This window comes from Melospiza georgiana, chromosome 2, assembly GCF_028018845.1.
Source record: "Melospiza georgiana isolate bMelGeo1 chromosome 2, bMelGeo1.pri, whole genome shotgun sequence".
Lineage (NCBI taxonomy): Eukaryota > Metazoa > Chordata > Aves > Passeriformes > Passerellidae > Melospiza > Melospiza georgiana.
In genome coordinates, this window is record NC_080431.1 from 61,832,083 (window position 1) to 61,854,752 (window position 22,670).

Genomic DNA, 22,670 nt, shown 5'->3' on the forward strand with positions numbered 1-22,670 from the left:
AAATGTCTTCCTGAAAACTGGTCTTCAGCTAAGATCCTCTAGAGTATGGACTTCTGGGTTTGGGGATGTTATGTTGCTGTTTTGGACAAATTTAAGTTTAAAAGATGAGACTTTTGGGGGATTTATTAAGGGTGAATTGGGAGTTTTCCTCAAGGGTGCTGAGGGAGCCCCACTCTTTCAAAGCTGGCTGCACTTTGCAGGGCCACTCTCTCACAATGCCTTACCTCTGATCAGCATTCAGGGTGTCTAAGCAGCACTAGTGAGGAAATGGTGCTCCCTGAGACATGGCTGGCTTGCTGCTGGCTGAGCCCTTCCCTGTGAGAGAAGCTGTTGGTGGTGAGATGAAGACATGGTGTTGAATTTGTTGGGTTTTTGCAGTAGGATCTGTCACAAACTGTAGAGGGCCAGCATTGATTGGGTTGGTAGTAGAGCTGCAGTCTGCCATGTTTGTTCTTAAGTGTTAAAATATGCCCTGATACTTTTATCAACCCATACCTGATCAAGGCAAAATATTCATCCTTGTGCCTGCATAAAAGAGAAGATGCTTTGAAGAAACAGGACTTTCCTAATGTATGTTTTCCTTCTGCTGAGCTCTTCCATGATACCTGTGCACATGTGGAGACACGAGAAAAAACCTGACTTCCTGAATAAATTGTTTTCCCAGTGCTTTTACATTTTAATAAAGCAGTGGGATTGTCTTTGTGGTCTGATTGCTATTGGTTGAAGAAAGCTTAGCAGCCCTTCTCATCACTCACCTTACTCCATTAAGGATAGGAGCAGCTCTGTCCGTACATAGCTGTTGTGAGGTGCTGCCTAGCAAGCAAATGTCTTGTCTAAGCTCCCTCTGACAAATTCAGTTCATTATCTGCAGCCTAGTTCATGAACCATGTCTGAACAGTGAATACTGCAATATTAGCATTGCTAGTGGTGCATTTTGCGTGCTGCCTTTCCTCTTCCTCCCCTGCTGCCTCTGGGTCAGCACTGAGCGTACCTGCTGATGTCCTGGGTGTTTGGAGCAGAGCTGCTGTGTAAATAGTTCATAGGGCTTAAAGGTTTCAGGCAAGTCTAGTTAGAGTGGGTAACCTGAAGTTGAATAATGGCAGAAGATGCCCACTACAGGTTTTTCATCTGATGCAAGTCAGGATTTGGGTAGAGCTGTTCTACATCTCCCTGTGGTGGCTGAAGCCAGTTTTCCCCAAGTTATGATCAGACTGCTTATCTGCAGTTGCTAGAACAGAGCTATCTCTACCCTATAGCCTGCTTGCCTGCTGTGGGTTCCTTTGAGGACTTTGGTGGTGATGGTGGCTTTTTTTTTTAATAAAATATTTTTATATGTGATGAGGATTGCCCATAAGGGAGTTCCTATGGATCCAGTAATCATTAGAACATTTTTATGAGAGGAGTGCTGGGGCTGCATTAAACCTTGAGAACCTGTAGGGGAAAGACTGTACTTGGTCTCTTGAAGTCACAAGCACAGAGATTCAGCGTGTTACCTCTGAATCTTTAATGTCTGTTGGCCAGCCACCAGCTGTTAGGCTGTAGGGCTTTGTTAGGCAAGAATTGGTAAGTGAGGCAGTTTGCTTTTGGATTAGTGCACGTGTGGCCTTTCATTTTAAAAGGCATTTTTGTACCATACTGCCACAGGGTATGAAAAATGTGTTTCTTTGCTTCATTTTGTCACTCCAAGAAGATATTGTTAAATGTTTTTATTGTTCCCATTACAGATATTTAGCATTCTTGCCCCTAGAAAGAAAAAAAAAGGTAAATGAACTCTATAGCATTTTTAATGCTGGCTTAATGTAAGTGCAAATAAATGCAAGATGACGTAGTGGCTTCAGGCTACTTAGAGCAAGCTAGAGTTATCTTAACATAGTGAATATTTGGCTGTTCTTGGTGTTTACTTGAGAGGATATAAAAGGGATGAAATAAAAATATCTGTTCTCTTTATTGATAGTATTACACTGTTTGCAAGTACTTCATCTTCTTTATCGACATCAATATTTTGACTTTCTGAAGTAGAAGGCCTACTTAATGTGGAAGCAACTGCATTGATAAGAGTGAGACAAAAGCACTGTTAACTGGATTGCAAGGACTATGTATGATAGGCATGCTGCTTTAGTTTAGTTTGGTGGCCCAAGTTAGTAGAGCACCAGCTGGATGGCAGGACATTAGTTCACAAAACTGAAAACAGTTCACTATGATGATTCAGTATTATCTTTAGATAACAGATGTACAATAGGCATTATTCCTATTATTTTGAAAGGCTGGATTTCTGTGCATTCTGTGAAGAGGTGATCCAGTAGGGGTGAAGGTAAGTGAGGAGTTGGTTATCTTGCTAGTGAAATTTACAACCTAATTTGCTCCTAGTGCAAGCTTTTTTCCCTTTTTTTTTTTTAATAACGGTCTTCTGTTAGTCCTGCATGTCTTCATGGAAGTCAGAGATGACTTCAGCTGACAGTGCTGCATTCCTACTATACATGGCAGGGGTGGTCTGGCAGTTCAAGTGCAAAAGTGGCTTTGGGGGTGCAGTTGGCTCCTCTGCCTTGTCATACACTGTGCTGGCAACACTGCAGCTGTGGGCATGTTTACAGTGGGAATAGAGGTGATCTGGCATCTCCTGCATTTCAGTACTGGAAGACTGTTCTGGGGTGCTTTGAGATCAGAGACTCATCCTGTGATATCTGCTAATGTTTGCCTCTGAGGTTTTCTAGCCACCAGAACAGGCATATTAGTGATTACAGGAAATACAGAAAAATTTCTTTGCAGAAAATACAAAAGAGGATAACAAAGTTGGTTTGTCTTTGGTTTTGACTGTGATTTCTTGGTGAATAATTGTTTATGGAAACAAAAGCACTTTGTACATGTGAAGTGCACTTTCTGTAGGTAGCACTAAGAAAATCTAGAAAGAAAGGTAGCTTTATGGAATGCTTGTTCTCTCTTCCTTTGTATGCCAGGTATCTTAATAATTGCATTTTTTAAAAAGAGAAAAGCTGCACTTGAGTATGTATAGATGGGACAAGAGTATGTATAGATGGGACAATGTTTAGAGCTGAACCATAAGAAGCCTCCAAGGAGGTGTAATTATGGAGTGAGTGATAGGCAAGTAGTTCTGCTGGTGAAATGTGTATATAATTCTTATTTTCAGAGTGTGCTTAATTTTATCATGCACTTCTGTTTATCTGTGAATAGTAGTGCAAGATCAAACTTCAAGATGCTTTTCTTTCAGCAAGTTGTGGGGGCTTCAGGCCACCATACTCTCACTGTTGTGGGACTTAGTGTGCTTCTTTGCCGTGAGCCTTGAGATTGAGGCTTGAAGTCAAGTTCTTGAAATGAATTAATGTTTTAGTATCTTGATGCATTTCTGATGGGAAATGTCAACAATTTGGAGAACTAAGTTATGGAAAGTAGAAAACTTCTCCAAGCTGCATTTTTTTTATTATTTTATAAATTTATATAAGTTTTGAAATTTGCTGGCTGCTGTAGGACAAAGACTGGTGGCAGATGGGACCCAGTACCTTCAGTGTTAGTCAAAGGATGCTTTGCAAAACAGAAGGTAGCATAACCTGGCTGTTCTTTCATGCTCCCTTTTGGCTCTTTAAAAGACAATTGGAATTTCCTTTCTTCCCTTCACCTTTTGACAAGGAAATATTTTCAGAGAAGAGGAATATAGAAAGGCTTCCTTTAGCAGGTTACTGACTTGTGATGAATCTCATATTTAATGATTGTAATATATATTTAAATAGAATAGATATGTGAAAAGCTGAGTCGTCTGTAGATCTCATGGCAATATAGGCGTTGGTGTGCCATCATGAAATGAAAATTGTTTTACTTTTCTCCATTAAAATTCCATAAACATGAATTGGCTGACTCATCACTAATCTCATCAGGATTAAGAGACTTTAATCTTACTCAAACAACATAATAGCATAATGGAGTAAAAGACTGGAAATTTATTTTTCTTGTTTGTACTCCATGCATTTGCATGAAAGTCCTTACTATTTCCTAATTTAAAGCATCCAATCAACAGCTTGGAGATGATCTGGTAAAAATAAATTTAAAACTGGAAATTCTCTTACTAAATTATTTGAGGTTACACTCTTGAATACTAAGTTATTTGAGGTCTCCATAGATCTGAGCTGCTCTGAGAATTAATTCCCTTCCCAGTCTATGATAGGGAACATGAATCTTTGATTATATAAGCTAGGGAATAACATTTTAAAGAGAACCTATGGCTACTCTTTCATTATTAACAAATGCCTGTTAGAAGCATGGTCTTTCTGACCTCGTAGGCAGTTCTATGCACATCTGTCAGTGTTTGCCCTATGAAAGCATAAAACTGGTGCTCAATGCAAGTGTTACTTCAGGACTCTTTTGAACAGGTGCTTTATAAAAATCTTGAAGGGATAAATCCTGGAGGAGGGCAAAAAGCAGGTTTCTGAACTTGACGAACATCCAGCAAAGGACAAAGGAATGTTAATTGGTTATACCTGAACTTTTGGCTGTAAAATACTCTCACGTGCAAGTGGCAGTAGTAGTTATTACCCTGCTCATTTCCTGCATTTGAAGAGTTGGCTTCCTGACTGGGAAAATTGAGCCTGAACTAGTGTGGTTTGATACAACAGTATCGTTATCTTAAGTCATTTGAATCCACTGACAAACAGATGCTAAAAGAGCTATTTTTCCAATGTTTCAGCCACTCTGTTCTCTAACCAGCAGCCTCAGGCAGAAGGGATTAAATCTTGTCATTAGATGCTACCCCTACCAATCTGATCTGTTTTGAGTCAGCATGCTAAATATTTTTAACCTTTCAGAATGCAATAGAAGTTAAGTTAATACTGGGCGGGATGGTGAAGTATAATGAATGGAAAACTTGTCAGTTCATCCGAACAAAAATCCTATGAATATTGGTGATACCAAATCTATTTTGAAATTATTGGAACATGGGCTTTCTAATGTAATATTTAAACAAAATGTCATATTTCAGTTGCAAGATGCTGAGAATCCAATTTGTTACATAACAAATTCTATTTGTCTAAAAATAACAGCAGAGGAGTACATTCTGGGCTTAAGAAATCATTAGCTGCTACAACACTTTTTGCTACTCTTGTAGCAATTACTACAAGAGTAATTGCTAATTAGTGTGGTTTGTGGCCAGTACTGATGAAGTCACCAGAATAGGAACAAATGCACTTAAGCCAGCTGTGGCATTTGGTTTCTTGTTTGTAATCCTTCTCATTGGTTTGCCAGGAACATGGCCAATGTATTGACTCTCTTTCTACACTGAAGTACACAGAATGAAGAGATATTTGCTTTATTGCAAGTTATTAATTGGGTGAAACTTGGTTTTTAACAGCTTGCTGCATTCTGAGCTGTACTTGTGGCCGTGGGTGCTTTGCTGGCTTCCAGTGCTAGATACACACTCCAGTGGTCAGTTTGTGTGGAATGAAGGTGCTGCAGGGGCACAGCATATTGTGATCATGAATTTGAAGCTGTAGGCAGAGGAGAGGCTTGAAGTCTGAACTCTAATACTGTTAAGCAGTTTAAACTTCTCTGCAGAATAGTCTTTTTCAAGGAGCACAGATCACTCACTCCATGCAGAAGGAAAAGCTGGTTTTGCTAGGACTCCCAATAGTTAATGTGATGTTGAACTGTGTCAAAAATATATTTCTGGCCTCCAAAGGTATTTGCATTTCACTAATAAAGATCAAGCCATAAAGAAGGAGTAGAGAACTTTTTTTATAAAGTTGACATCTTGATACTCAGATGTGTCTCTGAAGCCATCATCTCTAGAATATGTTCAGCTTCCAGTCTTTAACTTTGCTAGCTTGATTAGTTGCTAAGAAAGAAACTTCAACTTAATTGTAGCAAAATTGTATTTTAGTGAAAGTAGACTGATAAAGGGAATTTTTGGTGATTGGACATATGCTCTGAAAGAGGCTTGCATAAAATTAACTTAAAAAATTCTCTTCAGCTCTGATCTGTGCTTTTGCTAGGTATGTAGCGACCTGTCAGGACTTGAGAGATTAAGACCTAAACTTCATCTTTAAACTGAAGAACTTCCACATCAAACCACTCAAAATCATTTATCCACTTCATTCCTGAGCAGTGTGTATACTGGGGAAGGGACAGGACTAACTGCTAGGGTGGGGTATTGTTTAGATGAGCTTCTATTCCAGGGTCTCCAAAAAACCAGCCTCAGTTTTGCTCATAAGTGTTGTGACCAGCACTATTTCAGGCCACTATTTCACTGCTGGGCTGGCATGTTTAGGTACCTTCCTAATATTCCATGCCCTTGGAGATGTTTCAGCATGGAGAGAAACATCTCTCCATCTCTCTCTTTTGTGATAGCCTTCACAAAAAACTTAAATTGAGCAAGTAAGATAAAATTGCTTTCAAGGTTTTTTTTTAGAAAACAAAACAAAAAACCCAGAAAACTCCAAACAAACAAAAAAACCCAAAAACCCCAACCCAACAAGAGATAATAAAAAACCAAAACAAAAACGCACAAAAAGACCCCCAAACAAGCAAAGCCAAAAAAAGTGTTAACTGGCTATATATGTATTTGCAGTTGGACTGAAGTTCTGCTTTGCATTTCTTTAACAAATTTTTCTCCTTTAGAGATTTAGAACTTTAGGAGGAAAGTAGATCTAGATTTGAAAATCTGGAATTTATGGAAGACTGATAGAAATTCTGTATTGATTTCTAATTATTTTATAATAAGGACAACTTCAAAGCTTTGGAAATCATTGTTTAATACCGTTCAAAGATTTGATCACTGGTCATTTCCAGTTCTGTGCTCTTCTGTGAGGTTACATGTGCAACACAGAGTAACTGCAGTGACAGCAGAGGATGGCAGCAAGCCTACTGTGCTTCATATTTGGATGCAGTCAGCTGTCAGTACAGCTGGTTGAGTTGAAGTCTGAATGCAGAAGTAGAGGCAGCAGTACTACTGGGGGCAGTGATGCCTGCTGCAGCAGGTGTGGGCCAAAAAGGAGCTGATGCAGGCTCTTGCAGGGGTGTAGGCTGCCTTTGTGATCAAAATGTGGGAGACAGAGAATGGGAAAGAAGCTTGTGTTCTGACTGATTAGGGATTACCCTTCAAAAATTTGTTCTGGTCTATAACCTAATGATAAAAGAGGGATTTTCAAAAATTACTGTGTTCCACAAGGGTATGGACTGATTACTAAATGAAGGACATGGTTGGATTTGTGAGGTACAAAGGCTAGGAAAAGGTTAAAACTTACATAAATTTTTCAGGCTAGCTTTCTGGACCCAGAATGTTCAGTGCTTGTGGTGAAATCTGAAGGCTCATTCAGTAATGAAATGCATAATGGTATCTGTGGGATGAAGAATAGCTCAGTAGGTCTTGGTACCTGTCTGTGATACACTTGGATCTTGAAGATAGGGATACTGGCAACAAGTGGCAAGAATCCAGTTCCTGTTGCATGAAGAAGTTCACCTGTGCTGCCCAAGTGCTGCACAGGTCTGACTCTTACCTTAGCCTGCTGTGCCTGGTGCCTTGGCTACAAAACAGGAAACCTGTGGTGGGGATGGATGTGTTGAGACTGGGTCAACACTTGTGAATTAGAGAGATTTCATTTTCCTGTGCTTATGTTGGTAGCTATCTAAAATATTTGCTGTTTGCTGGTGAATCATTCCTTAGTGAATCATTTTAGCTGGGCATTCCTGGCTTATCCCCTAGCATGTAGTTCTGATTGTCAGGATAAACAGCATGACAATTACAAGGTGACTTCAGGAGCAGATACAAGTGGATATGTAATAAACTGATCTGATATTTAGTCATTCACTGTGATTGTTGATAAGTTTGCTGAAGTGTGAACGGTTTCCCTGAGGGAGGAATGCATTAAGGAATTATCCAACTTTCTGTTATGTTTGTAAGCTTCTGTTTTTAATCCAGTCCTTTCATATGCATGCTCGGTATACTAAACAAGCAAAAACCTGTTAGGGACATGCACACAAAAAAGAAACTTACATTCAAGTCTGTTTTACGAGAATAAGTGTTGGACCCAACAAGATGCAAACACATCTATTACATCAGAGATGAACTTTGTCTTCAGCATTAAAGCAAAACACAAGTACTTCCAGCTTTGATGATAGTTCTGATCAGCATTATGTCAAGCTTCTAGCTCACTTTCAAGCAGTGTGTGGGGAGAGGAGCCTGCACTGCAGAACAATCAAGCTGTAATTGCAGGCAATCCTGAACATGTGATGTGTTTACTGTAAAGGGTCAGGGAAGTACATTTTTTTTTTTTTGAAGGACTAAACCAAGCCTCAAACTCAAAAACTCTGAACATTATGATGTCTAAAAAAAGCTTTTGTAATGTTTGATGTCTGACTCATTTTTGTCAATGCCTGGAGCTGCCAGCACTGAGTCAGTGATACTCAGCATTATGCATGGAAGGGATTTCCAATAATAAAAAGCAGTACTGATGCAAGGCAGCACACTTGATGGTAAATATGCCAACAGTACTGGCTTAAACTGGATTCTGATGGTTCCTGAGTATCCTGTATATGGTTTATGGATGTTCTACTTGCTCTGAGAGAAGCTCACAGAGCACATAAGCCATTGAAGGATATAAGGAGATCTAGGAAACTTTGAAATAAGGTAGATTCAGTGTGGCTATGATGGCTGGGATGAGGCTGTAGGGTGCAAGTGGGAGCCCAGGACAGGAAGCAGTCAACACTCACCCTACCGGCTGATTTTGGGCCTGGTCCTTCTAGTGCTATTGCTGTACTCCTCTCTAAATGTGTTGGAGGTGCCTCTGCAGTCTGTCAGATTTCATCAGCCTGGAAAAGGTGAGATAAGAAGTTTGCGTTCAAGATAGCAGTTCCCTACAATGGGACCTTATCTTAGGTCCTTATATCTTATATAAGATATATATATATATATATATATATATATATATATATATATAAGGATATGGTTATATCTTAGGCAAGCTAGGCTGGTGTAGTCAGCTGGTGAGCTTCTACTGTATTTTTAGTAAGGAAATTAAAGCACAACTATATACAGAGGACAAACAGATACATTATCTGCTCATGGATGCATCTGTGTAGGGAATAGATAATGTTCTCAAACATTGTTCTCTGATGTTTTCTTCATGCATTATGCAACATGTTTCACTAATGAAAGCTGGATAAGAGCACCTAAAATTTTAGAGTTACCTTCCTCTCCTGAGGGAAAAGCACTTACTTGTAGCTAGCAGTGTCTTTCATGGTTTCCTGTCATTATGTTGCTCATAAATATTTGATTATCTCTTGCCAGCCTTTGTTGTGCCAGTTGTCAGGTGGTGCATGCAGCTTCCTGTTGGTGGAAAGAGATGGGCTCGATACATCCCTCATATCTGGAGCCTGGCTGTGCACAGGCACAAGCAGAACTGAACCCCACAGCTGATGGTGTCACCAGCATTTGTGTGCTGGTAGCTTTAGAAAGGCTGAACTGGCCAAGGTGCTGCTGTTGGCAATTAACAGCCAGTGGTGGTTCTTCACACCTGCCCTTGCTAATGTGGGCTGGCCTTCTCAGAGCACACAGCTGTCCTTCCATAACTGTACTGCCTTGATAAGAATAGATATGTATTGCTCCAGTGGGCCTCATGGCCCCAGGGAAATCTGCTACAGATCCAGTGCTTTGTTGGGATGGTCACTCCGGGTACAGTTCAAGAAGCCAAGTCCTTGCTTCCTCCTATGGCTGTCTTCTGAGGCTTTAAACAAGCTGCAGATGTTTTCTTTTATATTCTCTATCCAGAAAGCAAGGAAGTTGTTTGGATGGAGTGATGGGAAGAAGGGAGATGGACTGCCAGAGAGGAAGGACCCTGGAAAGCTGTTTTTAGTGCTTGATAGTTATATACATGACCCACAGGACTAATGGTCATGGCTATCTAAGATGTATCCAATATAATTAGATGTGACTTTAAAGAGAGGCAGATAATGATGAATTTATTGTGGGTGAAAATAAAGTGAAAACTGCTCTTCATTTTCTCAAGGGAGAGGGGTTTTTATTGCCCATATTGATAGCTGAAATAATTTCTAACCTTTTCATTTGACAGCCAAGATACTTTGCTATTAACCTTGTTCTGAAGCAAAGAAAAGTAAGTTAAAAATAACCCTTTATACCTGCAGAGGTGAATGGGTGTCATGACCTGTAACATCACAGATAGCATCTCTGGTAGGAACAGAACATCTTTCTACTAGGATTTTACTTCAGAAATTGTGCTTTGAAACCTGGTAGAGGTGGGAAGGAGGGGTCAGAGTCCAGGAACTGGACAGGTCATTGTTTCAAGTGCTGAAATTGAGGATGATGTTGAATTTTCCTTTTTTATATTTTCTGGTTGAAATTATTAGAATGTTTCAGTGAAAGGCACAGCTGTCTCTTTGTGCATGGGTATCCACAGGCACCTAGTGCACACTTGCCTTCTATGAATCCAGTGTGGAGCAGTTGGAAAGTGCAAACATATATTTCACAGATTACTCTGGGGATCACGTTAATCAGCTTTGAGACCTGCTAATGCTGTGGAGATCTTTGAAGGACTACTGCTGTTTTCATCTCCATGTAGCCAGTGCAAGAAGGAATGAACATCATGTCTCTGTGCCGCTGTTGGAAGAGATGCTTCTCTCTAGGTAACTGGATACAATGGGCAGCTGCTTTTGTTGTGCATTACCCTGAACTGGGGGTGGCCAGAATTAAGAACAACAGCTTTGGGAGTGCTTTAGAGCAAAAGGTTACTATGTATGCAGCAAATCTTTCTAATCTACTGTTGGCTAGAAGCCAGCATTATAGGCCTCTGGGCTTTTAGTAGGAGAAAACAGCTTTAAATCATGAGCATGTAATGGAAACCCATTTATTTTTCTTGTTTAAATTGTTCTCTTAGAAATCAAGATCAGCTGTGCTTGCAGCTGATATGCTTAAAGCTGTTAATAAATTGTTATAGAACAGATGCAGTGTTGTAGAACAGAAAGGAAAAAGCACTTGGGTGTCAGAATGCTAACAGAATTATGATGCGCCGAAGATATTTTTAGCTTCAGCCAATATTAATACAGGGAAACAAGCCTCAAAGGTGTGAGGCAAGAAGGCTGTAGCTGCTTTCTTCTCAGGATTAGCTTTGGCTGTCAGTTGTGCTAAGCAGATTGCAGATGTCTGTTTTTTAAATATTCCACTAATCACACAACAGATACACTATACTTGATAGTTGTGTACGTGGCCCACAAATGGAATTACTAGTCATGGTTATCCAAGGTGTAGCTGACAAAAGTGCTAGAACTAGAGGATCCTCCTTGAGCAGGGGGATTATTCACGAGGGATTCTTATTCTTCTTTGAAGTATAAGAATGCAATGTAGTTTAGCTTCTGCTTCACTTTCTAGAAACTGTTTCAACAGCCACATCTCTGATCCAATCTCATTATTATTGCAGTCCCTGTAAGTAAGGTGGGAGTAGAATTAATGTTGTGCATTGTCAAATGCAATGGTTTGTGTTTAAAGTTTTTTTCCTTTGTATTGAAAGTTTTTTCTTCTTTAGCAGAAAATTCAAAAGAAACACAATTTAAAAGTTTTTATCTCAGAGGCTGGAAGTTCACACAGAATGAACACAATTTGTTTTCATGTGTTTGCCCAATGAACCTGCATTTGCACTGTTGCCTTGTATGTCAAAATTCTTAAGTTAAATGTAAATCTAAATCAAATGCCCTCCATGCTGTCTCAAGTGCTGAAGACTTGTTCATTGTTTTCTAATACATGCACGTGCTTTGAACTCAATTGACAGTTGGTATGGTAGGCCATGCTATCCAGGAGTTAAAATTAATAGTAAATTCTGAAAAGAGCAAGTGGAGTGGTGACACATGGCATTACCAGTAGCAGAAACCTTGTTCCTCACAGGGTCAAAACCAGGTAACCCCAAAGAGAGAACAGCAGTGCCTGATATATTGAGTTCTCACTGAACCAATGCCTCTGTTATCTCCTTCAAAGTTGCCTTAACTGGTGTTTCTTATGAGACTTGTTCATATGCTGTTGGTTGGAAAAAATGGACTTTTTTTTGGATGCCTTCATGCCTTTATAGTATCTATGAAGTTGTTGGAAACCTGGAACATATGGAACTCAATTTTCAGAGTTGAATCTGAGTCTGAGAAGTGCAAATTGTCTGAACAGCTTTGAAAAAACCTATTTCACAGGAAGTGTTTGGATTTGAACTTGAGGGATTTTAGTGACAACTTGGGAGGCTCCTTGAGCTTACTGGAACTGCAGTGTTTGCCTATTTAAAATTCTGGTGTTGAACAGTTTAAACTCTGCTGTAGCTGAGTATTCAACTTCTTGTCAGGCTATTAGGTCTAATTTATATGCTGCCTGAAATTTATTTTTTCAGGCATCAGATATGCTGTTGCTTCTTATAAATCAAACACATGTTGTATATACCAAAAATCCCTTCTTGAAGTCCGAGTTCTGGTGACAAACTGCTCGTAAATGCACAAGTGAGTTTGGGTAAGAGTGAAGCTTCTAGAAAGACCATTTTTGTTTAATGCAATATGGGAACTCTTCAACTAACAACAAACCGCTTGGTTGAACTGGTGTCATTTACCAGTCCCCCTAATAATTTTGTAATGTTAGTTAGGAAGTTGGGGTGGGAAAAAAAGGAATTAACTTCTCTACTGACTAGTGATGCATCTTCATCCTTGGAGTTTAGCTGACACTTGTGGCTATGAAGCTTGAGGCAGAATAAGAGTAGATAATGTGCAGTGTTATTAGCTCAGCATTATCAGCAGAAACTACTTGGTTTTTGCATTAAGTGAGAAGGTGCAAAATTACTTGCGAGATGGAGAAGGGCTATTTTAGGCCAACATTCTTCTTGTGGTCTCACCAAGGTTGCATATGAGGATGGTTAGAGAGAATAGAAACATTATGCCTTTATTTTGTCACTTCAAGAAGCAAAAAGAAATGCACCAAGCAGACTTTAACTTAGACTATAAGTAACCCTAGGCGCCTTTTCTTTCCCATACCTGAGTATTTGGCAGTTGATTTTTTTTTTCTTTGAATAATGTCTGTTATTCATACAGAGATAGGTGAATTTTATTGTGTGGATCTGCTGCTTATCCCTTCCCTCAGTAAGAGTTCTGTTCTGTCTGTCTCTAGAAATATGCAGTATTTGTGTGTGAGAGCATCTGGATCCTCTTTGTATACAGTTTCTGCTGAACTCCTGAGGTAGCATAATTCTGGTTGCTGCTGTTTAGTTCTCTGAAGTCTCTAATGTTCTGCTAGGAATTAGTTTTGTTTGTGATAACCTTTAGCTACTTAATTCAAGTGAATTTGAGCATATGCAAAAAAAATATCCAGGCTCCAGCTGTCTCTGTGGCATGCAATTGCATTTACAATTGGAGGCTGTTCTTCAAAAGCAGCAGTGTTTTCTGCCTTGAATTTCTTAGAACTAACAACTTCCTAGTTAGTAATTTAAAATTATTCAAAAAGATCTTTTTTTAGTGTTGTCAAATTTAGCTTAAATCTGGGATAAACACAAGAAAAGTGACTAAACTTCACAAGGAACATACTATTCTGTTCATGTTTAACATTAGCAGGGCCAAGCAAGTGGAGTGCTGGTTCTACTGGTTTCTTTAACCTCAGTAGTTGCTTTTGCATCAGCTGAAGCTACAAGAAGTCTTCCATAAATGTGTGCGGTGAAATGAAGTGAGAGCTACTGATGCTGTGTGTCTGTTAACACAATCATGTATGAGCTGCTGATCCACCTATACTGAGAGTATCTGTGCATTTATTATAACACAGCAGTTCTTCTGCAGCTCCATCCCACAGGCAGACTGTGCCTTGGATTGACCAGGGTACATCCAAGCTTATCTCCTGGCTTAGCTGAGCTCCCATGGCATAGCACATTCTTTGCATCCTTGAGGTTCACTGTGAGATGCTAGAAGTCCATGAGCATTGTCCCAGTGGCTAACTTTCCTGTCCAACAATAGCCTTCTTAGTCTTGTTAATTTTGATAAACAACACATTGCATAGCTGTAAAGAGGAGGAGGGAAGTTGCAGATCTGTGTCTGTTTACTTTCCTGTGCAATATCTGTTAGCTTGATTGATGACAACTTCCTCCTTGCATCTTGGAATCTGGAGAATAATGTTCGTTTGGTCTTCTCTGGTGCTTCTGAAGCTTCATTTGCTTTCAATATCCTTTTGGAGCTACAGTCTCCATCCATTTGTTTATTGGTTTGTATCTCACATAGAAAAAATTCTTATCTTCAAAACTGATTCACTGCTGTGCATAAAATAGCTGTTCTTTCTTGCTGTGCATCTCTAAAACATCTGCTATAAAGACATGGATGTCTTTCTGTGTTCTGACTTGAACAGGGGAGTTATCCAAGAGCTTTAACTCCCACTGTCTAAAGTTTGACTCACAATAGTCAAGTTGCTTGAGCTGAACACAAGGTTTTTTCACTAACAGTTTAGCTGTTGGCAGATACAAATGCAGGCTAACTTTAAAGAATAAAATCTTGTTTGAAGAACTCTAATCTGTTTTTTTGCTCACTTACTATGCTTTTAGGTTTTCTGCATGCAACTATTAAAAAAAAAACAAAAAAACCCAAACACACCAAAACAGCAAAAACACCCCCAAATCATAAGAACCCCTGAAAATCCAAACCAGCAATAAAGGCACTTGGAGGATGTAGCTACCAGTTAAAAATCAGACCAGAGTTCACTTCCAGCTTTTCTGTTTCATATTGTCTTTAGTCAGTAACAAGAAAAACAGTACCTTCCCTGCAAGTGCACATAATGCTGTTTGTGCCTTGCTGCACAAGCTGGCAAGTGGAGGGGCTTGAACTGAGTACTCCCTTGGATATCTGCAGTAACATTTCAGTAAGGAACTGCACTGATTTATTGTCCACTTCTGGTGTTGCATGATAGCAAGCACTGAGCCCATTAGTGTACAAGACCTGTTGTAGGGCTCCTAATGGCTGGAATGATGGAGATGGACAGAGAGCTTATGCTCCAGCCTGGGAGGTGTTCCCTGATGATAGTCTGAACATTGCTGTGCATGTGTTCCCATGTACTGTCTATGTTGAAGCTAACAACCATTTTCTGTCTCTGGACTTTGTCATGGCCTCCTAGATGGAAGCACTCTTAACCCTATAAGGTGATTAGATACTACTGGCTCAGAAGATCAGTGCCAGTGAAGTTCTGGGTGAAAATGTATAGTACTTTGCTCCTTTTTGCTACTCAGCTTTTGTATTCCCATGGAAATCCTCCATTTGTTACTGTCATGTGTAAAAGATTGTTTTTAGTAAAGGGAAGTTCTGGTTGGCCTCAAACTGCAAGGCACTCGCTTGGGAAAGAGGAAGAAAGTTTTATAACTGCCTATTAAAATTGACAGCATTTGTTCATACTTTCATACTTCCATCTAAGTTAATTTGGTACCACACATGCTAACTGTTCCTGCTGAAAGCTTTAAGTTCTCAAAAGATTAATATTAGTAATATCCATGGTGCTGTTTACAGAACTGAAACAGTTTGCAGTAAAACACTTCTAAAACCCCATCTACTAAATACAACTTTTTATAGAAAATAATATCTTCATTTCTTGATGCAACTTGCTTTACTAAGATTTAGGGTGTCATTTGGGCAGGAATCCTGTATCATATTTGCTTCTCCTTTAGCAAATGAAAGAACCACATCATTTCCAGAAACTTACAGCTGTTCTTGAACGGTTCTTGAGAGAGCTGAGAGGTGTTTTGCAACTCTGTATTAACTTCAAGGCTGCTGCTATTATGAACTGTGGTACTTGCATGCAGATGATCTAAAGACCTCTTAATTTGCAGAACATGGATCTGCAGTGAAGGAAGCATATTTAAAATTACTTTTGGTAATAGAAAAATTAGAAAATAAAAGTTCCACTGTGAAATTTGCCAGATCTTCCTTTGTTTGCACATGAGTATGTCAGAATGTTTAACTTATAGTGTTATCCTGTTGAACGCTGTGGCAATTTTAGAAATTCTTAAAAATTAAAACCATAGCACTGTTCATCAGGGATTTTTTTTCCACATGAACTGGTTATAATTCAAGGTCAAGATAGCCCAGTCCTGTGGAACAAAACTCTCTCTGAGGACCTGGTAGCTGCAGTTCATGCCCTGTATGTCCTGTTGCCAGCATGCTGTGCTCTGCCTCTTTGAACTCCTACCATATGTGTGTCTAGACTAACTTTCAGCTGCATTTCTGTTGAATGGTGAAAGCAGCTAGGGGAATAGTGCAAGAAATAAGATATTTGAGGTAAAACAAACTCATTTAGTCACACTTCAAAGTAATTGTTTGTGTATTAACTTGTTGACAATTCTGAAGTGCAGAACTCCTCATTTGGTGTCATTTTTGGTACTCAGTTTGTGATGGTGATGCTGTAAAAATTGTTATCCCAAGAAAGTGAGCATGTTACTGAATCTGGGTAGCTTGTTGAGAGCCAAATTTGCTTTTCAGTACAAGGAAAAGTCTTATCTTGTCTGCCAGCACTCTAAATACAGCTTTTGGCTGTTCAGGAGTTCGCTCTGATAACTTTCTTTGAGGCTTAACCAATAACAAAAATGCCATGTTTTTGTAAATGAGAAAGTTTGGAGTCTTTTGGTGAGGCCCTCTTTCACTCTGAGGAAAGCTGTCTTTCATATGTCTCAATTCAACACTGTCACTTGGTACAGCTGGGAGCATACAGGGAACTTTGTATGGCTACTTAAATTTTAACTTGTGAGGTGAGTGTCTGAGCTTAGAATCACAGAGTGCTTGAGGTGAGAGGACCCCTGGAAATTGTAGTCCAACTCTGCTCTCAAATAGGGGTAGCTTCTTTACCTCAGTGTACTTGAGCTCTTTCTTGTACTAGATCCCAGTCCTGCAAACAGTGTGCAGAATCAGAAGTATGATTCTTGGCTGTAAACACTCTTAACATTTCTTGAATACTAAATAGCATGAGGCCTTTGGTGAACTTCTCCATTACAAACCAGCTGTTTCTCATAGCTTGTGGTTCTGATGTTTTGGTGAGGGGCTTAACTGATCTAAAATAATTTGTTCTTAAAAATGGAACACATGTTAGAGCAATCAAGCACTTCACCGAGCTAGAGGCAGTAACTAGCTGGCTGATCTACTTAAGTGAAAAGTGATGAAATTTTGGCATGAGTTCTCTTGTGACTTCTGACAGTTGACAAGCATCCCAAGTGACTCATCTTTCAAAACACTACAGAACTCACAACACTTTATTTACTCAATCATGCAGAATCTATGACTGTTGGTGAGCAGACATTAAGGAGGCAGATAGATGCAGAAAAATGTCATCTTTGCAGGTGCAGTGATGTAAGAGTATTAAACCATAATTCATTGCTTTTCAAGTGATAATAAATGCCATATGAATTTGTCAGGGCATCAAGTCTGGTTTCTCTTAATGATGAGAGAAAGCCATAAAATCTCTTTATTTTTGTCAAGCTTTAATCCCATCTATTTTTAGAAGAAACCTCGTTAAATAGTGTGAAGTAAGAGCCTTGAAGAGATGAATGGGGTTTTTATAAGGGAGTTTATAACTCAAGTCTGACTCATTGAACTTGTAAAGTACAGTGGGAAGCAGTATTAAACTCTTGCAGAAAGTATCTCAGAATTGAAGCAAGGTGTATTAGACAATGTTTAAATTCAACAAGCATCTAAGTAGTTGAGTTGTCATCTTGGAGATGCTTAAAAAACAGGTAGTTGTGTCTTTGGAACATGGTTTAGCAGCAGACTGGGCAGTGCTGGGTTCATGGTTGGACTTGAGGATCTTAAATGTCTTTTCCAACCTAAACAGTTCTGTGATGCAGACTTAAGATCAATGTGATTAGGGCATTCAACATTTGATGTAGCTGAACATGTAAACTAGATCTGACCTAGCTCTTCTAAATGAAGAGGCTATGAGGTAGTGGTCTGGTATTAATACTGCTAGTTGAAGCATGAGAAGTTGGATGCAAAATAAATTGCATAGCAGTGTTGCAGGTCCTAGGGTGAATAACAGGAAAGGTCCAAGTCTTGTGGGAGAGAGTGACAAGTTGGCATGCCTTTAAGTGAAGCCAATGAATCTTATTCCTCTGGATACAGGGAAGTAAACACTTCTGTGAGTAAGAGCTGAGCCTTCAGTTTCAAGTGCACAAGTGTTGGAGGTGGATAAGTCTGCCATGCTTACCCACAGCCATTCTGAAACAAAAAACAGAGGTGCAGTTACTTTTGCATGGCTGAAGTGATGATCTGCATGTGGTCAGGTGTCCTTGAGGAGGATACTTCTACAGGGGGTGTAACCCCTGGGATTGTTACCTGCCAGGAGGCCCTCAGAAGCTAAGGGATCCTTAACTTTTTTGGAAATATGGGGAAAGGAGAGATCTACAGCCAGTAGTAAAGGCCACTCTCTGCAGGCTTTTGGATGTGATCTCCTTAGTAACAAGGGAGGGAGGTGGAAGGCATTCCTGATGGGCAGGATTATTGGATAATCTTCCAAAATGAGCATTATTCCACTAAGAGTTGAAGCAGCTGCCTTGAGCCACTTTCAAAACCCAAAACCTTATTACAGCTGTTTCTACACACTTGTAAGTCTGCTTTGAAAATATTTCAGTGCAATCTAAAGAATGAGACAAGTTGTCCCTGAGGCACCTGTCTTGAAGAGAGCAGCCAAAAGGATAGTATGTTAATTAAACCTAAATACCTCTGAACTTCATCAGCTGTATTGACTCAGTTAATCCTTAAAGTTGTGGGACAGCTTCATAATACTTTGCAGCAAGGAGAACTAGTCAGCAGAAAGATTTCAATCATCAGAGAATGTTACAAAAATAAAACACCAAATAAATAAGGTCTCTGGAATAAACCAACAATTTTTACAGCATGTTTGTTCTGGAATAATTGCACTTCTGTTCTGGCACTTGATTAGGAAAACCGATGAAAGCTGCTTCCTTGCACTTAATGCTCTTAAGAGTATTGTTGTTTGATCTCCTTTGCAGTTACACAACATGAAATCAATGGGAAAGGACAACAAATATCCAGTAGTGCATTTAGTTCTGTTTTTCTGAAGGGGAAAATATCCATTCAGCAAGGCTGAGTGGTCTTCTGTGTCATGGCAAGGTTCTTCAGGCTGAGTAACTGAATATAGTATCATAATGGCATAGCCTTGCATAGTCTACAGTCTTCCTATTTCACTTTCTGAATTTGTCTCTTTTCACAAAGTAAAAATGATCAAGCTGGCATATTTTTACTGTCTGAATTGATATCAACTGGAATGAAAGAAAATCAATTATTTAGCCTCGAACTTGCAAGTCAGCTTAATGTCACCAAAGTATGATTTCACAGTGTGCAACACTTGCCTTGGGCAAGAGGCGGTGCTGTTGAAAGCACATCGGTCTGTTAATTACATCGGCTTTGTCGTCCCGGAAAGGTTGTGTGCATGACCGTGGTGTACGAGCAGTGGGTAACGTTGCCCTCCAGTGGCTGACGCCTGGAGAATCCCGAGCCTGTTTGCACTGGCAATAACAGAGCCGAGGCTTGGGAAGGTCTGGGGTGAGTGGATTTAAAAGGGTGAGTTAGTTTAAAAGGGCGTTCTGTTAAAAAGGACAAGTTTTCACACTGTACAAATGTCTACGTATTTCAATATGCTAAGGTTGTATAAGACTGAAAATTTTCCCTTCAACTTTAGTTAAGAAGGATGTAATTTCAGGGGCCTCTCCCATTCATTGCAGGAGTCCTTTGTAGCCACTATCTGATCAGATCAGCTTGTTGCAGTATCATCTTAGCTTCACACAGAAATCAGAAATAGATTTGGCTTTACAGTAGGTTTACTGCTTTACAGCTTCACAGGACAGTTTATTGCTTCTGTTAACCTTTGAATGAAGTTCTCAAATAATGCTAACACCTGCACTAGACTTTTATGAAACAAATTGTCATACACTTGTCTAGAGCTACCTGTGCTAGCTTGTAAGTCCATGGCTTATTTAACAAACTGGTAAATTCTCACTTTCATTTAGTTGAGCTGTAAAATATATAAGCTATCTCCATGGCTCAGGAGGGAAGGGGAAAGCAACAAATCTGTCTCCACAACTTCGGTCATGTTTTGAGGCTTGACAGAGGGAATAGCTAGCTCCTTTCCCTTATGTATTTGCATACTTTTAATGTAAAAGTAAACAATGCTTATGGAACTCAATTCACTCCAGACCCAGTGGGAAATGAAAATTACCTTATGCTTCTGCCGCTTAAAGTCAAAGCTTTGAAGTTGCAGGTGTAAAGCAAGACAGTATTTTTTTATCGATTCAGTCCGAGCCTTAGCTTTAGGGACGGACTGCCCAGATGCTCGGCCGTAGCCTCGTTCGGTGCCCGGGCCGGGGGAAGGCAGCTCGGTCCGCCCGGGCGGGTCTGTGAGGGCTCTGGCGGAGCTGCTGCGCCGCTCCCTGAGCGCGGCTCGGGGCTCGGGACGCGCTGCGAGCGGGCGGGCAGCGCCGAGGGGCCGCGGAGCCCGCGGCGGTGCGCAGGATGCTGCCTGCCTGCCTGGCTGCCTCCCTCGCACGGAGCCGGGGAGGCTGAAGGCGGCGGACACGGGGCGCGGGGGGGCTTCCCGGCGGGAGCGGGGGCGGCGCTCCCGGGGCGGGGCCCGGCCCGGCCCATCCCCGCGGGCGGGGGGCGCGGGCCCCGCGCTGTCCCCGCCGCCAGCTGGCTGCGGCCGCCCCGCCGCCCCCTCCCCGGACCCGCATTATTTACAGCCGCCGCCGCGGTAAACAGCGGGCAGGGCGCGCTCGCAGCCGCCGCCCACCGCGGCCCTTCCCCGCGGCGCGGCCCCGGAGCTGCCGGCGCGGCTCCGCTGGGCGCGGCCCCTCGCTGACCGCCTCCCGCCGCGCTCTCCTTGCAGGACCGGTCTGTTCCACCTCGGGCTACAAGAAGGCGGATGATGAGATGTCCGGAGCCACGTCCGCGGCGGATCTGGACGAGGCACCAGCCCGCACCATTTACTTGAACCAGCCCCAGCAGAGCAAGTTCCGCGACAACTGGGTCAGGTACGGAGCAGTCCCCGCTTCTCTCTTTGCAGGCGGCAGCCGCACACCCCGCACCCGTGGGCTGGGAGGGCTCGGGTCCCTCTCCCTTTCCCCTCGGCCTTGCCCACGCCAGGTTTCAACACAATAAAATGTGTGTCCGCCGGGGCGGCTGGTTTTGTTGTCTGTGCTGGGTACCAGGGTCTCGCCAGTGCACGGGCGAATCCAGCAGCAGCAAGTGATGAGCTGCTAACCTCGGCAGTAGTGAGAGCAGGGAGCTGGTAGAGCTGCGTGGGCAAGATGCATGAAAAGGTATTCACTTCAGTAGGTCGCCGAGTTTTGGAATAACGGGACCTACTGGAGTATTTCTGGATGCAAGGGTTAACTCGTGAAAATTTAGTGGGAGTTTTGAATAGAATTCAGTAAACTCCATGAAGTGTCCCCTTAAAAAGTAGCATTTGATTGAAAGAGCAGCTAGGCTAAGCATATTAAAAATGTATAGAATAGGAAGGAAGGACAGAGAAAGTGCGTCCTGCAGGACAAGAATGACTACAGAAACTACATGCTGGCATCCCTATGCATAAAAGGCTATGGTCCACTTGTGTCTTTTATTTGAAGACCAGAGGTAATTTTTTTAACTGTTTTAAAGTAGGGATGGATGTGTGTTAATACTTCTGGCCACCAGTGTCATTGCAGTTTGGAAACAAATAGCATGGACTGAAACATGGAGTACAAGGATGCATAACGTGAGCAAATTGTGGTGGTGCTTGCCTGGGGTTAGCTGGATGAACAGATGGCTCCTGTCATGACTAAGGAGGGGCATTGTTTAGCAGGCTTCTGTTTGTTAATGCAGATGTTTGGGTTATTGTTCAAAGAACAGTTTTGAGTACCTTTATGAAAAAAGAGAAGTTTTATATCCTGATGAAGTGTTGATTTACATTTTCTGTTTTATTGTGTGTATTATAAAGGGCAGTTCTAAGAATATCTTCTGGAAGGGTGCTGATGTTCTGGGCACCGCAGCAACTTATTTATAGGTGGTTTTCTCCTCAACTTTAACTTGTTACATATTTGTCTAGGAAATGGTTTAGGAGCAGTTAAAATGACACATTTTCTTAGTATCTTCCTTATTCTATGTGGGTAGCAACAGTGATGGTTTTCTTGCTTTATTTTTCCTTGACTAATTGAGGGATGAGTTTAGCAGTTTCCTGGGCATAGACTATTTGTGCTTTCCATGCTTTAAGAAGGAAAAGCACGGAGTAGAGGGTTGGGAGCATCTGTAGTTTAGGTTTTCCAGGAGGGATTCTGCTCTGATCTGGCTAAATAGTATAGAAAAGTAGTGTGTTGCTCTGCTACCTAGAACTTGTTCCTGATAGTGCTATTACTAAAGAGCAGCTGTGTCCAATTTGCTGTCTGGAAGCCATCCCCTTGTATATAGCTGTACAAGTTTCTCAATACCTTTTCACATCTTTGCCTTGTGACAGGTAAATTTTGAGTCATAAGAAATATTGGTGTATGAGGGATTGGACAAAGTGCAGGTAGTGTAATAGCAAATTACAGTAGACATACTTTCATTACCTGATTAGGAACCTTAGCTCCTTAGTGTCACTTGGAAATTAAGTTGACTTTATAATGATTTACTGCTGCTTAGTAAGAAAGCTTTGATCTCTT

General features: G+C 41.0%; 1 protein-coding gene across 1 annotated transcript in view; it reads left to right on the forward strand.

The window, feature by feature from the left end:
- Positions 1-22,670, forward strand: part of ATP8A2 (ATPase phospholipid transporting 8A2) — a 314,236-nt gene that overhangs the window by 15,523 nt on the left and 276,043 nt on the right. The window contains exon 2 of the mRNA XM_058045068.1: positions 20,882-21,026. Coding sequence (XP_057901051.1) covers positions 20,882-21,026 — 145 coding nt within the window. The remainder of the gene's footprint in view (positions 1-20,881; positions 21,027-22,670) is intronic.